The 13,488-nt window shown below is 33.2% G+C and overlaps 1 protein-coding gene across 7 annotated transcripts in view; it reads right to left on the bottom strand.

Moving 5' to 3' along the window:
* Nucleotides 1–11,894, bottom strand: part of LOC123705071 (protein phosphatase 1 regulatory subunit 12A) — a 46,957-nt gene extending 35,063 nt beyond the window's left edge. For all 7 annotated transcript variants that reach the window (XM_045653653.1, XM_045653654.1, XM_045653656.1 and 4 more), the window contains exon 1: nt 11,259–11,894. In XM_045653653.1, coding sequence (XP_045509609.1) covers nt 11,259–11,498 — 240 coding nt within the window. In that variant the 5' untranslated portion in view covers nt 11,499–11,894. The remainder of the gene's footprint in view (nt 1–11,258) is intronic.
* Between the last annotated feature and the right edge of the window lie 1,594 nt (nt 11,895–13,488).

Below are 13,488 nucleotides of genomic sequence, written 5' to 3'. Positions count from 1 at the left end.
TAAAACAACACGCGCCGCACAACGAACACAAAACGCATCCGTGATCAAACGCTGCCAAAATAATAACTCAAATTGTGATCGCAAAAACAGATATCCAACTGTTTACAATAATAATAAATAATTATATAATTTTAAACGGACAAAACAACCAAATGCTAATTAAATAAAAACTTTTTCAAATGTGAGTATAAATATTTTATGGTAATGAAATCATGCAAGTTACACAGCAATTGGAACAAAAATAGAATACTCTATTCTCATCATCATACTCTTTAAAATATTAAAAAATCTTTTAATAAATATTATCTCAAAAGTATTCAGTTCCAACAGTGAATATTGTAAGATTTGGGTCAAGCGTCCAGAATGCAAAAATCTGTAAAGTATAACAAAGAGAAGTCATATTTAATATTAATAATAATTTCCCAACTTTAACATTACGAATATTATGACATTATTTTATGTGTTATTTAGTTCTTAGCAGAAGATTGGCTTAAGACACGCCCTCTAGCCATTTGTTCCTCCATGCCAGACTGCGTTAACCCGAGCGGCATCCAACCATAATTTTAAATCTGATGACGCAATAGGTAATTGACACACTATACCGGCTTTACTCTGTGCTACTAAAGTTTTGGGTTAACGTCATTACATGGACCAATTATTTGATGCTCACTGTAACACTAACGTCGATATACCTCTCACCTATTTAGAAATATTTAAATAAAATTGCTGTAAGGAAAAGAACGCATCGTTCCAATAAAGTACTGTAGTTAAAAAATATATAAACATTTCAATATGTAAGGTATAAAAATAATAAATTATATATGGCTTTAGAATATAGGACAACAACCAGATGCTGTAAACGTCAGATATCGTAAATATTATAAAAGTAGGTACCTATCTGTGGTAATAGACCAAATATTTTATTCTTAGCTGTGTAAAAATTAAAAATAGAATGTGAATAACAATAGTATATTTTTAAACGTTTATCAATGTAGCTCCTAATGTGTGCGTGCATGTTAAATGTGCTTCGATAGAAACCTAATAAAATAACTTTATGGAAATATGAATACGTCCGAAGACCCTTCATTATTCGGACAATAAATAATCATTATTGTACATATTTATAAAATCAATTGTCGTTCGTTAGTTTTGCTGCAACTCGAAGAACGGCTAAGCTAATTTAGCTGAATTTGGTTTTGAAATTTTTGACGAAGTCCAGGGAAAGTTTTAACGGTGGAAAACATATAATGTAAAGAGTGAGACGAAGTTCACCGGGACCTCTAGTTTTCACGTGTGAAAATCTTATACAGGGTGTAATCGTTAAGTGTTCACAAGCGATTATTCCGTAACTATTGCAGATACCAAAAAACTTTAAACTGATATCGAAAGTACTTAACCTAATGAGTAAAATGTCCATAATAAATTTTTAAAAATAAAACAAGAAATATCCAAAAATGTTACATTAAACGCTCCCATACATTTTATTTCCCATACATTTTGTATTCATAGCAGATTTTCGAAGTGATGTCCTCATTGTGCAATACAATGAGGAGCTCTATTTACAGTTTCTAAATGAACTTCCCTTCAAATTTGCGAAGTAATTAAAGCAGAAAACCAAAAAAAGAAAGAAAAAGCTAAAATCTTTCATATTAAATGTACTAGGTTGATCCAAAAGTAATGATAATTGGGTATTTCCTGTGCACATAAAAATATAAAATAAATGTTTTTTGCTTGCTCATGTATTCACTAAGTAATCACAAAAAAATCATATCAACAGGCCACGTTTCCAATTATTTACATTAATTTGAATGTGAACCGTGCGTGCCAGAATGTTTCCCGACGAAAAGAAGAAACAACGATTCGACATGTAGAGGGTAAATTTCTAAATTTTTCATGATATCAGGATAATTTTTTTTCACGTTTTGTGATCATGGACGTTACCCGAGTTCACCATGTTTATACTGAAACCAAAAAACAATCAATGTCCTGGACGCGAGCTTCCAAAGTGACGATGAAGAAATTCAAAGTGAAAATCAGTAGGTTAGATTAAAGCGGTAGTTTTTTGGGACGCTGAAGGAATAATTATGCTGGAATATTTTAAAAAGGTAGCCACTTTATTGGGCTCTTACTAAACAGACCAAATTAAAAGATTGCGGTAGGTTAGTAAGGAAAAGAGACATGGCAAACTGCGCACCTGAACGCTGTTTCACCAAAACAACGCACGAGATCACAAAGCGTCAGTTGCGATGGCTGCCATTCAAAAATCGGCATTCCAAATGCTTGAACACCTACCCTATTTTTTAGATCTAGCTCCTATTTACTTTTATCTCTTTCCTCGGCACAAGAAACACTTTCTTAGCAATAAATTATTTTAAGACGACAGCGAAGTGATGGCCGCGTGGAGGGGTTTTTGTGGGTGAAGTCAATTTTTTTTTTAAGTTTAGGAAAGAAAAATATATGGATTATATTTTCTAGTTAAAAGACTATCTAGAGAACTACATAATTATTATAACTGTAATGACCTTGTTTAATATTGATTATCATTACTTTTGGATCAACCCAGTACATGGGATATTCGTATCTCATACTAAATGTATGGGAGGGTTTCAAGTTAATTTTTTAGATATTTCTCGTTTTATTTTTAAAAATTTATCATGGCCATTTTACTCATTAGGTTAAATACTTTCGATATCAGTTTAAAGTTTTTTGATATCTGTAATAGTTACGGAATAATCGCCTGTGCACACTTAACGATTACACCCTGTATATCTTAGCGTGAATAATAAACATATGTTTTTTTCGTTTAAATATAATTACAGTAGGTACTGTACCTTGAAAATGAACACTATTAAATAGAGATGCAACGAATAGTTGTTTGGCCGGATACCGGATACCGGATGTTCGGCCTGACCACCAGCCGAATGTTCGGTATCCGGCCGCCGAATATTCGGCCGACGGCATTTTGAGATTCGTAGGTGCGTGTTGCGCACCGGCACGCCGCCTGTGCAGTGCAGGTTTTGACTTGCTTCGTAGTGAACGTTCGCGCGGTCACAGTTCTTGGTAGAGACACTTTTATCGTGTCAGTGAAAAAAAATTTCGTTAAAAATAATAAAAAGCTTCAATTACAACTGTCTTTATTTCGATTCTATTTATAAAATCTACCAATTTTACTATCCGGTATCCGGCCTGATGGTACATTACCATCCGGTATCCGGCCGGATAGTAAAAAAGGGCCGGATAAGCCGGATACCGGATAGGAACCGAATATTCGGTGCATCTCTACTATTAAATGTAGTAGGTATAAAGCCCATGGTCGTGATCGTCGACCGCGCCCGAATGATTGCCAAAAACATTACAGACAAAAAGTATTACAAATCTTACCGATTTACGAGTGAGAACCATCATAAATATTTAAAGAGCATTTTGTCGTTACAGTTTTCCTTTATATATCCAAATTTTTCTTTTCACCCATGTTTAAAGGTTAGTCAAATACCTAGTCGGTTTGCAATATGTTTAACATATCGAGTCGAGTTAATCTCGACATTCAATAGTAGAAAAAAATCCCATTCAGCATTCGTAATATAATATAAGTGAGCTATATGTATGTGGTGGATTTGATGACCCCACAAAATGTTTTAAATTGCAAGGCGCAACTTTCACTGAAGTTACCGATTTGAAATCTAATCACACATATTTTTCATTCTGTCAAACACAACGACAGTGCAGAAATAATTATTCTAAGCCCTGACACCGATATTTTTATAATAGGCCTTTATTTCTGGCAAAAACTTGAAAATATACTCGCCATCTTTGAATGCTCCCCCCACTCCCCCATGCAACTATTTCACTGTACGAACTATTGAATCGTAAACAATGGACTATTGTTAATTATTTAAAATAATAATTTAAAAAATATATTCATGAGTTTTCAATCTATAACTAGTGGTTTAAAGTTAACTCAAATATGGAGCATTTTCGTAAATTTTCTAAAAAATCTTAGAGAAAGTGTAAGAAATGTTATAGTATGCTATATATTCGTGATCTACTCAATAAGCTCTTTCATTTGATACACGGCATGTTTTGGAAATTTTTATTTTTTTCTTTGTACTTATGCCATATTTAATTCCCGGGGTGGGGAGAGGGGGACCACAAAACTGGTTGGCAACATCTGTCTATAGGATGTCTGGGATCTATACAATATATATCAGAAGTCAGATTTAGGTCCGCTATTTTTGCAAACGAAACTCCACTGAGAGTCAGAAACATTATAATGATATAACTAAAGCTGATTTGGTGATGGAATCGGAAGGTGGCCATAGGAACTCAGTATCTAATAATTATATTGACTCAACTTTATCGAGTTTGGACTCGTTTAATTCGTGTTGAAAAATACACTAAAAAGTATTAAATAAAAATTACTGCGTTAAAAACAACCGACTTCGATAACGGAAAAGTATAAAATAATAAAAATAACTGCGTTAAAAACAACCGACTTCAAAAACGGAAAAGTAAGAAATAAAAAAGATTTGATATTATTAATTACTACATATTATTTTTATGTGCTATTTACTAAAAAGGTTTGATGTCGGTGCATGGGCTTAATACTAAGTGCTTAGTGTTTGGCACCGACTTCAAACCTTTTTAGTAAATAGCACATAAAAATAATATGTAGTAATTAATAATATCAAATTTTTTTTATTTCTTACTTTTCCGTTATCGAAGTCGGTTGTTTTTAACGCAGTAATTTTTATTTAATACTTTTTAGTGTATTTTTCAACACGAATCAAACGAGCCCAAACTCGATAAAGTTGAGTCAATATATTACTGAGTTCCTATGGCCACCTTCCGATTCCATCATCAGATCAGCTCCATGTCATGATAATGTTTCATCGCTATCCAATTTACATTCGTACACAAAATTTCAGCTCAATCGGTTACCGGGAAGTGAATCAAAGTTACTTGCTACATTGAAATTAAGTCATCGAGTACAGACAAAAATGCTCATAAAATAAAAACTACTAGGCCTAGCCGAATAAAATTTTTATGGGACCAATTCGACACCATCCCGCATCGAACAAAAAAAGAATCACGTAAATCGGTTCAGAAACCTCGGAGTAATCGGTGTACATACATAAAAAAAAAAAAAAAAAATATACCGGCCGAATTGATAACCTCCTCCTTTTTTTTGAAGTCGGTTAAAAAAGATTTGATATGCACGGGCTTAATACTAAGTGCTTAGTGTTTGGCACCGACTTCAAACCTATTTAGTAAATAGCACATCTAGTAGTAAGTAATTAATAATATCAAATCTTTTTTATTTTATACTTTTCCGTTTTTGAAGTCGGTTGTTTTTAACGCAGTTATTTTTATTAACTTCACTTATATTATTTGGTCTAATTTGACTACACTATGACGTAAAATTAAAACTCATTATCTACATAGGTAACTAAAATACATAATATATATCTTAGAAAGGGTATTTGGAAACTCGGGCTTTCTGGATTTAATTCGTAAATAATTAAACGTAAATACCTACAAAAAGTTCGTGTCACCACATGACTGTTCGCCGCAAAAAAATTTTCGCTGTTAGATAGGGAGGCGAGGTAGCTAAATGGCGTAATTAAACGGCGCCGTCGAGACTTATCAAAATCGATAGATAAAATAATTTCGAAAAGAAAAGCTTCTATGGTAAAAACCATTTTAGCGGTGGGTTTGGCGTGTACGGATTTTCAAAAATGTAAAAAAAATAGTTACTTGGGCATTCTCGAGCGCGTCAGATATTCATACTACGTATGCCCCAAGTGCCTCTGATAACAACGGTATACTAATCTGCCGGTTTGCGTGGTGGGGCTAGGCATATTAATTCGTCAAAAATGCACAAAAAAAAAATTTACTCGAGCGCGTCAGATTTTCGGAAGGGGTGTTAAGTAGGCCCCAAGGAAGCTCCCCTTAAAAAAACTGACGATTTCGGCGTGACGATAAGTGACGATGAATTTTTGAAAATGCAGAAAAAAAAAGTCCTTTTGAAATACTCGAGCGCGTCAGATTTTCATAGGGGAGGTTTATCTCGGTCTCCTGAAAGCATATTTTCTTAATCTGACAAAAATGTTGGTGGGTTCTCTTAATCTGACCGAAAAAGGTTTGAGAGTTTCTTTTTTTTAATCATCGTTATTTCATATCAATTTTTCTTAACACCCTCAGTTTTCGAGATATACTCAAAAAACCGGGAGTTTGAGTTTTTATGATGCTTCAAGTCAAAAAGTTTTAACTTTGGACAAAAATGTAAAGAGACCTTTTTTGTGTAAAATAAAATTACCTTTTTTGTTTATTCAAACTTTTTTTTTTGTAAAATGTATCGTTCGCGACTTATATACTGCAACGCGTTTTTCAGAAGACGAAATGGCTCCTCCAGACTTCCGGTCACGCGGAAACCGGCAGATTTTGTATTTTTAGTAAGTTTTAGATTATATTCTTCAAAATAAAAATAAAAACAATCGCGCTCGAGAATGCCGGATTAACGTTTTTTTTTTACAAGTTCGCGACCCTATAACTTGGCGGCGTCAAGGACTTATCGTCAGATTAGTTAAATTTAGTCTTAAAACACTAAAATCAACCCCCAATATCTTAATCTGACGCGCTCGAGTATTTCAGACTATCGATTTTTTTTTACTAATCTGATCGTCTATGCTGGGCGCGCGTCACTACTTAAAGAGCTAAATAGTTAACAAGGTTGTTCTATTAGGTCTAAGGTATCTCTCATATCTTAAACTGCCACGCTCGAGTATTGCAGAAAATTCCCCTCTTCGCCTCCCTATCTATGTGGGATAAAAAGGCGGTAGTTACTTCAAATTAATTATAACAGGTGTGGCAGTTTCTTATCTTTGTTCATAATTATTGAAAGAAACTGGATTTTTGAATACATATTTCAACGCAAGGCGTTACGAATTCAATGACGCATTCATATGTTTAGGTATTGTTGGAAAGTTTACGTTGAAGATCTTACAATATATTTAGCTAATGCATTATACCTACTAGCTTAATGTATATGAGAGATAAGTGTAACTTTCTGAGCTGCGGCATGGTATTGGTTATGCAACTCAGTTATCGTATTGCAATGCGTCACACGATGTGAGCAATGGAAGTTATATATAATTTACAACAAAAGATGCAAAAATTATAATGAGCTTAAGTTTAATAAAGTAAACTAGTAGGAGCAACCTTTATATATAAACTACAATAAATTTATTTTTTCTAATGCAAGGAAGCAATACATTTCACGTATGTTAAACATAGATTATGATGAAGAAAAATGCAGCTCTTATTATGGCAAATATTAAATAAGATTGAACGCGGGTACTTGTGAAATGAAAGTACTTAATAGACCGATCACCGAATGCAGAACTGTAAGTAAGTATAACTACGAGCAATAATTAACAATATTAATAATATCGACCGATAACAAGGCAGCCATAAGTTTTACGATTAGTTTAAGATGTTTTTTTTACATTCTATTGAAATATTCATTTCAAATTTCGTACATAAAACATAACTCAAAGAAAGTCAGTAAATAATGCCTTAAAATATTTTCAAGACAGTTATTTGGCACAGCGACATCACATGTGGATTTTACTTGCAAATGTTTCGCACCAATAAAGCATATAATTTTTTTAAAGTAGCTAATTTCGAATTATAATATCGTGGAATTAACTGCGACTGTGTGGGTACGCTCAATACAAAACATCGGAACTGTGGCAACGTGCGTTCTGACTGAATTTATACAGTTTAAATCTAACGCGTTACATCCTAATGTTTTCCATACATTCGGACAGTAGTATGGACGCTGTCAGATTCTAAATCTGGACCAGTGGCGTTTAGTGGTCGGCCGAAACAATCGAAAGTTATTCCGAGTGCTAAACCTAACGCACGTGACATGCAGTGCCGCATTCTCAACGATGCTAGACATGTATTCACGGAAGTAAAGGAGAATGCCCATGAAAGTATGGACCACAGTATAGTGTTGCGTCGATGCCAGAGTGGTTTTGGAGGGTTCTTCGATATTCAAAAGATTTTTACCAATACATTTTTTTGTGATAAAAACAGGGGTTTTCAAGATATTGAGAAAAATGTGAATTAACCTCAAAACTTAAATAAACCCGATTTAGTTAGGTTTATGTGTGATTTAGGTAGTATTTTAACGTTAGAAGGCTATTTTTCGTTTAACATAATATTTAATCTATGCGTAGAGCTTATGCTTTCAGACAAAGTCTATCTGTTCATCGGCTAGTCTAGGTAGGCACCAGAAATCTTCCGGGACGGATTTCAAGAAAACCTAAATATATATTTAAAAAATGCCAATAGAGTTTTTATTCGGCTTACATACTTATTGTTGTTGTTGTTTGATCATTTTTTCACTACATATTCGAAGAAAGAAACAAATAAGAAATAACTGGTTACCTTCCAAGCTATCTTACAAGCTATGTCATAATAATATTTTTTATATATATGTATTTATATTATTTTACTTCACTATATTATATGTTAAAACAACCTACAGTGTATAAACAATACCTTACAGAGTGATTTTATGTTAATTGATTTTTTTGTAATTCAATGAAAACAAGGAAAACAATATTAGCTATTTACCATAGTAAATGTCATAATAGTTACCGCTTGGTTACCGTGGTAACCAGTAATGGATACTAAATCTATGGTAACGGATCTAAACAATTACATGTCTTATTAGATTTTACAAAACATTCCCTGGTCAAAATATATTTTCCGATGGTAAGAAGGCCTCTAAATTGCCGAGATTTTTTTAAATAGTATTTTTATCTTGATGCATGAGAAAAAACCTGTACCAAAAATGTAAACGGTAATGGACACTAAATCTATAATAACGGATCTAAACAATTACATGTCTTATTAGATTTTACAAAACATTCCCTGTTCAAAATATATTTTCCGATGGTAAGAAGGCCTCTAAATTGCCGAGATTTTTTTTAATATATTGTTGTCTTGATGCATGAGAAAAACCAGTACCAAAAATGGGCATTCTCCTTTAAATTATTTATTTATGGCAATATTAATATAGTACTATCGAAAATATAAATACAATTTATTCCTCGCCCTCTTCATTGAGTACTACAAAATTGCAAGGTGTACAGAAAGTGGGTATCCATTACTTACATAAGGCAGTCAAGGCACATAGATCAATGAAACCCTTCCCGGGTTTGGGTTGAAATTAAAAAAAAAAATATTGAAAAAATATAAAAAAATTCGAAATAATTAATAGACGCCTCCTAAGATATGAACAAAATAACTGTAGTTGAAATGGTGAAATATGTTCTAATTTTATCAATGGTCTGTTTTAAAATTGCATTTACAGCATCAGTTGAATGTGGATTACCTGTTTAGAGAAAAAGTATAACTAGCTGGCTAATAGTTAATCGCTAATTTGATGTCTATGAAAGCGTAGTTCATATGTTAGGCCTCTAGGTGGCTATGTACTTTAATTGACTGAGGCAATATTTTATATTATACTAGCTGCACACCGTGGTTTCACCTGCGTGGCTCGGCTCCTGTTAGTCTTAGCGTGATGATATATAGCCTTCCTCGATAAATGGGCTATCTAACACCGAAAGACTTTTTCAAATCGGACAATAGTTCCCGAGATTAGTGCAATCAAAAAAACAAACAAACTCTTCAGCTTTATAATATTAGTATAGATCACAGACATTCTATTCCCGTAAGATCCTAAAACATCTGTAACTCATCTGTTTTGTAGAAATTATTGTATTTTAGTAAAATTCTAATTTCACTATCTATCGTTCTGTATATAATTTAAAATTGGATTTCTGTGACAAAATATTTCAGCAAAATTGTTGGATTCTCATTAATGCCGTACATGGCATGTATCATGTAATAATTTCATGTTAATTTGTCTCTGTTTGACAAACCAATTGGTGCAGTGGCCAGGAACGTAACCTCACAAGGGTGGAATATCAATTTGCCATCTTTTACTAAATTTTTTCTCATGAAAATATGTTGTTATTTTGAACACAATTATTATTTTACTTATATATATTTATAAGTTTGTATGTTTGTGTATAAGCAACTCCAATCGATTTTGACATTACATTTTTACTCACTTTAAAACAGCCAATTTAATTCCAACTTGGTACATTTATTTTGTACACGAGTTTGTTTTATTATACTGATACCCAATCAGGATTAAATATATGTATACCATGAATAAGAGCAAGTGAGACAATTTAGTCAATTGATGATTCTAACCTTGAACCATGTTTATTGTTTATTTTTATCTATATTTATATGCTTTTTGCTCTGTGTGAACATTAAAAAATATAATTGTAGACATTAAAATTTATTCATGAATTTTTATGGTTACTAATAATGAAAAATACTTGTGATCGTAAAATATATTAACTATTTACCACCAAATTATATTAATAGTAGTATTTGACTGACCGGTTGGCTTGGTTGGTAGTGACCCTGCCTTTCAGGCCACTGATCGTGGGTTCAATTCCCACCCGGGGCAAATATTTGTGTGATGAACATAGATGTTTGCTCTGTGTCTGGGTGTTAATAATCTATATAAGTATTTATTTAAAATTATATATGTATGATTATCAGCCATCTGGTTTCCATAACACAAGCGGAAGCTTAGCATGGGATCAGATCGTGCTGTGTGTGAAAATTGTCCCGAAATATTTATTTATTTATTTGATCTCTATTGTGGATAACTTACTGTACCGTCTCAATTCACATTGAATGTAAGTTGTCAGTGACAATGCCAAACCATAGTTTTACCTTGAAGAGTAGGTAAACATTCATTGTGGTTAGCCAAAGTAAACATGTGTCTAATAAGCTGAGAGTATAATATATTTAATTCACTTTAAAGGTTACAATTAGAATATCTATGATACTTATGGTATAACTTACAAAATTTGATTTTGCTGTACAAACAGGAAATAGAATAAAGTAGGTATGAAAAATATCAATAGAATTGAGAAATTCAAATAAGTAAAAAAGTAAGTATAGGTACCTATTAATAGTTAAACTAAACTACTGTTAAATTGGGCATAGGTACTTTCCTTATGCTTTTCATTCTCTAGTTTCTATGAAATTAGAAGTTAGCATATTACCATGGCTCATTAACGAGGTTAATTGGCAGCCCTAGTAACAATAATGTATAAATGATAATAATGTAAATAATAACTAACAAATTTCACACTAACCTGATGAAGTGCTGTGAGGCCGTCAACATTGGCGGTGTTTATGTCAGCGCCCAATTTCAATAACCGCTGCACTTCATCCTTATCACCAGCCGTGCACGCTGCTAAAAACACGATACCAGAGGAGAATTGTATTCTTGAGGCGCGTTTTGGGATTGCCGACTGCTTGTTGGTGTCAGATTCCTCCCATCTTTTCAACTGTTCGGCCCTTTTGAACAGGGCAGATGACGATCTCGGATCCATAATTTCGTTTCTGGACGGTACACTTTTCACTCAATATGGTCCAAATAAACACTTTTGACGAAGCATAGATTATGTTTTAGTTATTTAGAGTACACAAACTCGGAGTCCATAACTAAAATGCCTAAAAAAGGAAACATGAAAGAAGAAACGTTCCAGGGAGGTAAGTGTAAAACACCTTTCAAGCAATCATTGTTCAGAACACTTGTTGATTTTTTCGTCTATCACACTTGTGTACGGACTGTTTTAACATGACATAACCAATAGACTACACTTTTAGCGTGGCAGCCATTACAAGAATAAATTTAACAGCCAACTATACTACTCACTAAACGAACATAAAAAGAAAAACTAGGCTGAGAATGACGGTAAGAAGAAAGCGCCTAGCGTCACCTGGTGGACGAGCGTTTAGCGAGAGATGTTGCCATCGGTCAATTATTTCTGCAATTTTTTTTTCTCTATGGATCCCTTTGGTAACATTAACAATAGAAAACATACTCTTCTCTACTATCTGTGGACACAAAATAAAAGTTTCATCAATTCACAATATTATGCAAATATTATGTAAAGGAAAAAAAAAACTTATCTACAAATTGATAAATTATATATAACTAGGCTTCCGCCCGCGGCTTCGCCCGCGCAGTCAAAGAAAAACCCGTTAAAACGCGTAATTCCCGTTCCTGGGGGATTTCCGGGATTACGTCATTTTCCCGGGATAAAAAGTAGCCTATGTCCTTTCTCGATTATCAAAATATCTCCATAGCAAATTTCATGAAAATGGGTTTAGTAGTTTTTAGCGTGATTGAGTAACAGACAGACTGACAAAGTTACTTTCGCATAATCGCATTTATACTAATATTATAAATGCGAAAGTTTGATTGGATGTTTGCTATTATGGTTCCGTACAAGGATCATGTAAATATTATGATCTAAGATGTAAATAAAATTTGTTGGCAACATTGAGACGACAAGTTTATTGCTAAATGGTATTTAATATTTAAATATCTCAATTCGTTCAATACTACAAAATGACTGAATAAAAAATATATCCATGTTATACCATACTTATTTATTATATTTAATTTCATTTTCATGTTCATGTTTTTTTATAGTGTACCCTAGTCTTAAATAGTTAATTTCAGTGGCATAGAAAACTAAAACGTCGTATTCACGGTCCATCTTGACGTACGTCCCGCCAAGGTCATACACGATGCACGACGCAAAACGACCGTGAATAGTCTTGACGTACGTCAATAATTATTATTATTACGTTGCTGGATGTGCACGACGAATTTTTCGTCCAGCGAGCATCCCCACCACCGCGAACGTCGTGCAAGCGCATCGTGCATCGTGCATGCTTGATCGTGAATAGGCTTGCTGTACAGCAGATCAGTGTTGCCAACAGAAATTAATGTAAATACTTGGAAACGTGGCCTATTGATATGATTTTTTTGTGATAACTTAGTAGTTAGTTTAGTTTTGTGATAACGTAGTGAGTACATGAGCAAGCAAGAAACAGTTATTTTATATTTTTATGTACACAGGAAATACCCAATTATCATTACTTTTGGATCAACCTAGTACACATGGACAGTTTATATTCAGAAGTTATTATTTTAAAAGAACTCCAAGGCGAATTGTTGAATAACAAAGATTTTATGCAAAAGTCCACTGCAGAAAAATGGCAATTTATTTTAAAAAAATGTCCTAACGAATTTGTTTGTTTAAAAAAAATGATTAGCTATATTATACTCTCTGTTCCCGCCACTTCAGCATTTACTGAAAGAGTCTTTTCGGTCATGAATGTGAAGTGGCGGGAAGAGAGAAACCGAGCTTCATTAAAAATTAATTAAAAATGAGCTCTTGAAATAAATTTAGATTTGGAATGTTTGGATTCATATAATTCATTTAAAAATAATGAAAAATTCTTAGGTACTGCAAAAAGTACAAAAAAACACATTTTTAAAAATATTTATTTACTCTTTATACATCC

Source organism: Colias croceus, chromosome Z, assembly GCF_905220415.1.
Source record: "Colias croceus chromosome Z, ilColCroc2.1".
Taxonomy (NCBI): Eukaryota; Metazoa; Arthropoda; class Insecta; order Lepidoptera; family Pieridae; genus Colias; species Colias croceus.
This window is presented reverse-complemented; position numbering and strand designations above follow the sequence as displayed.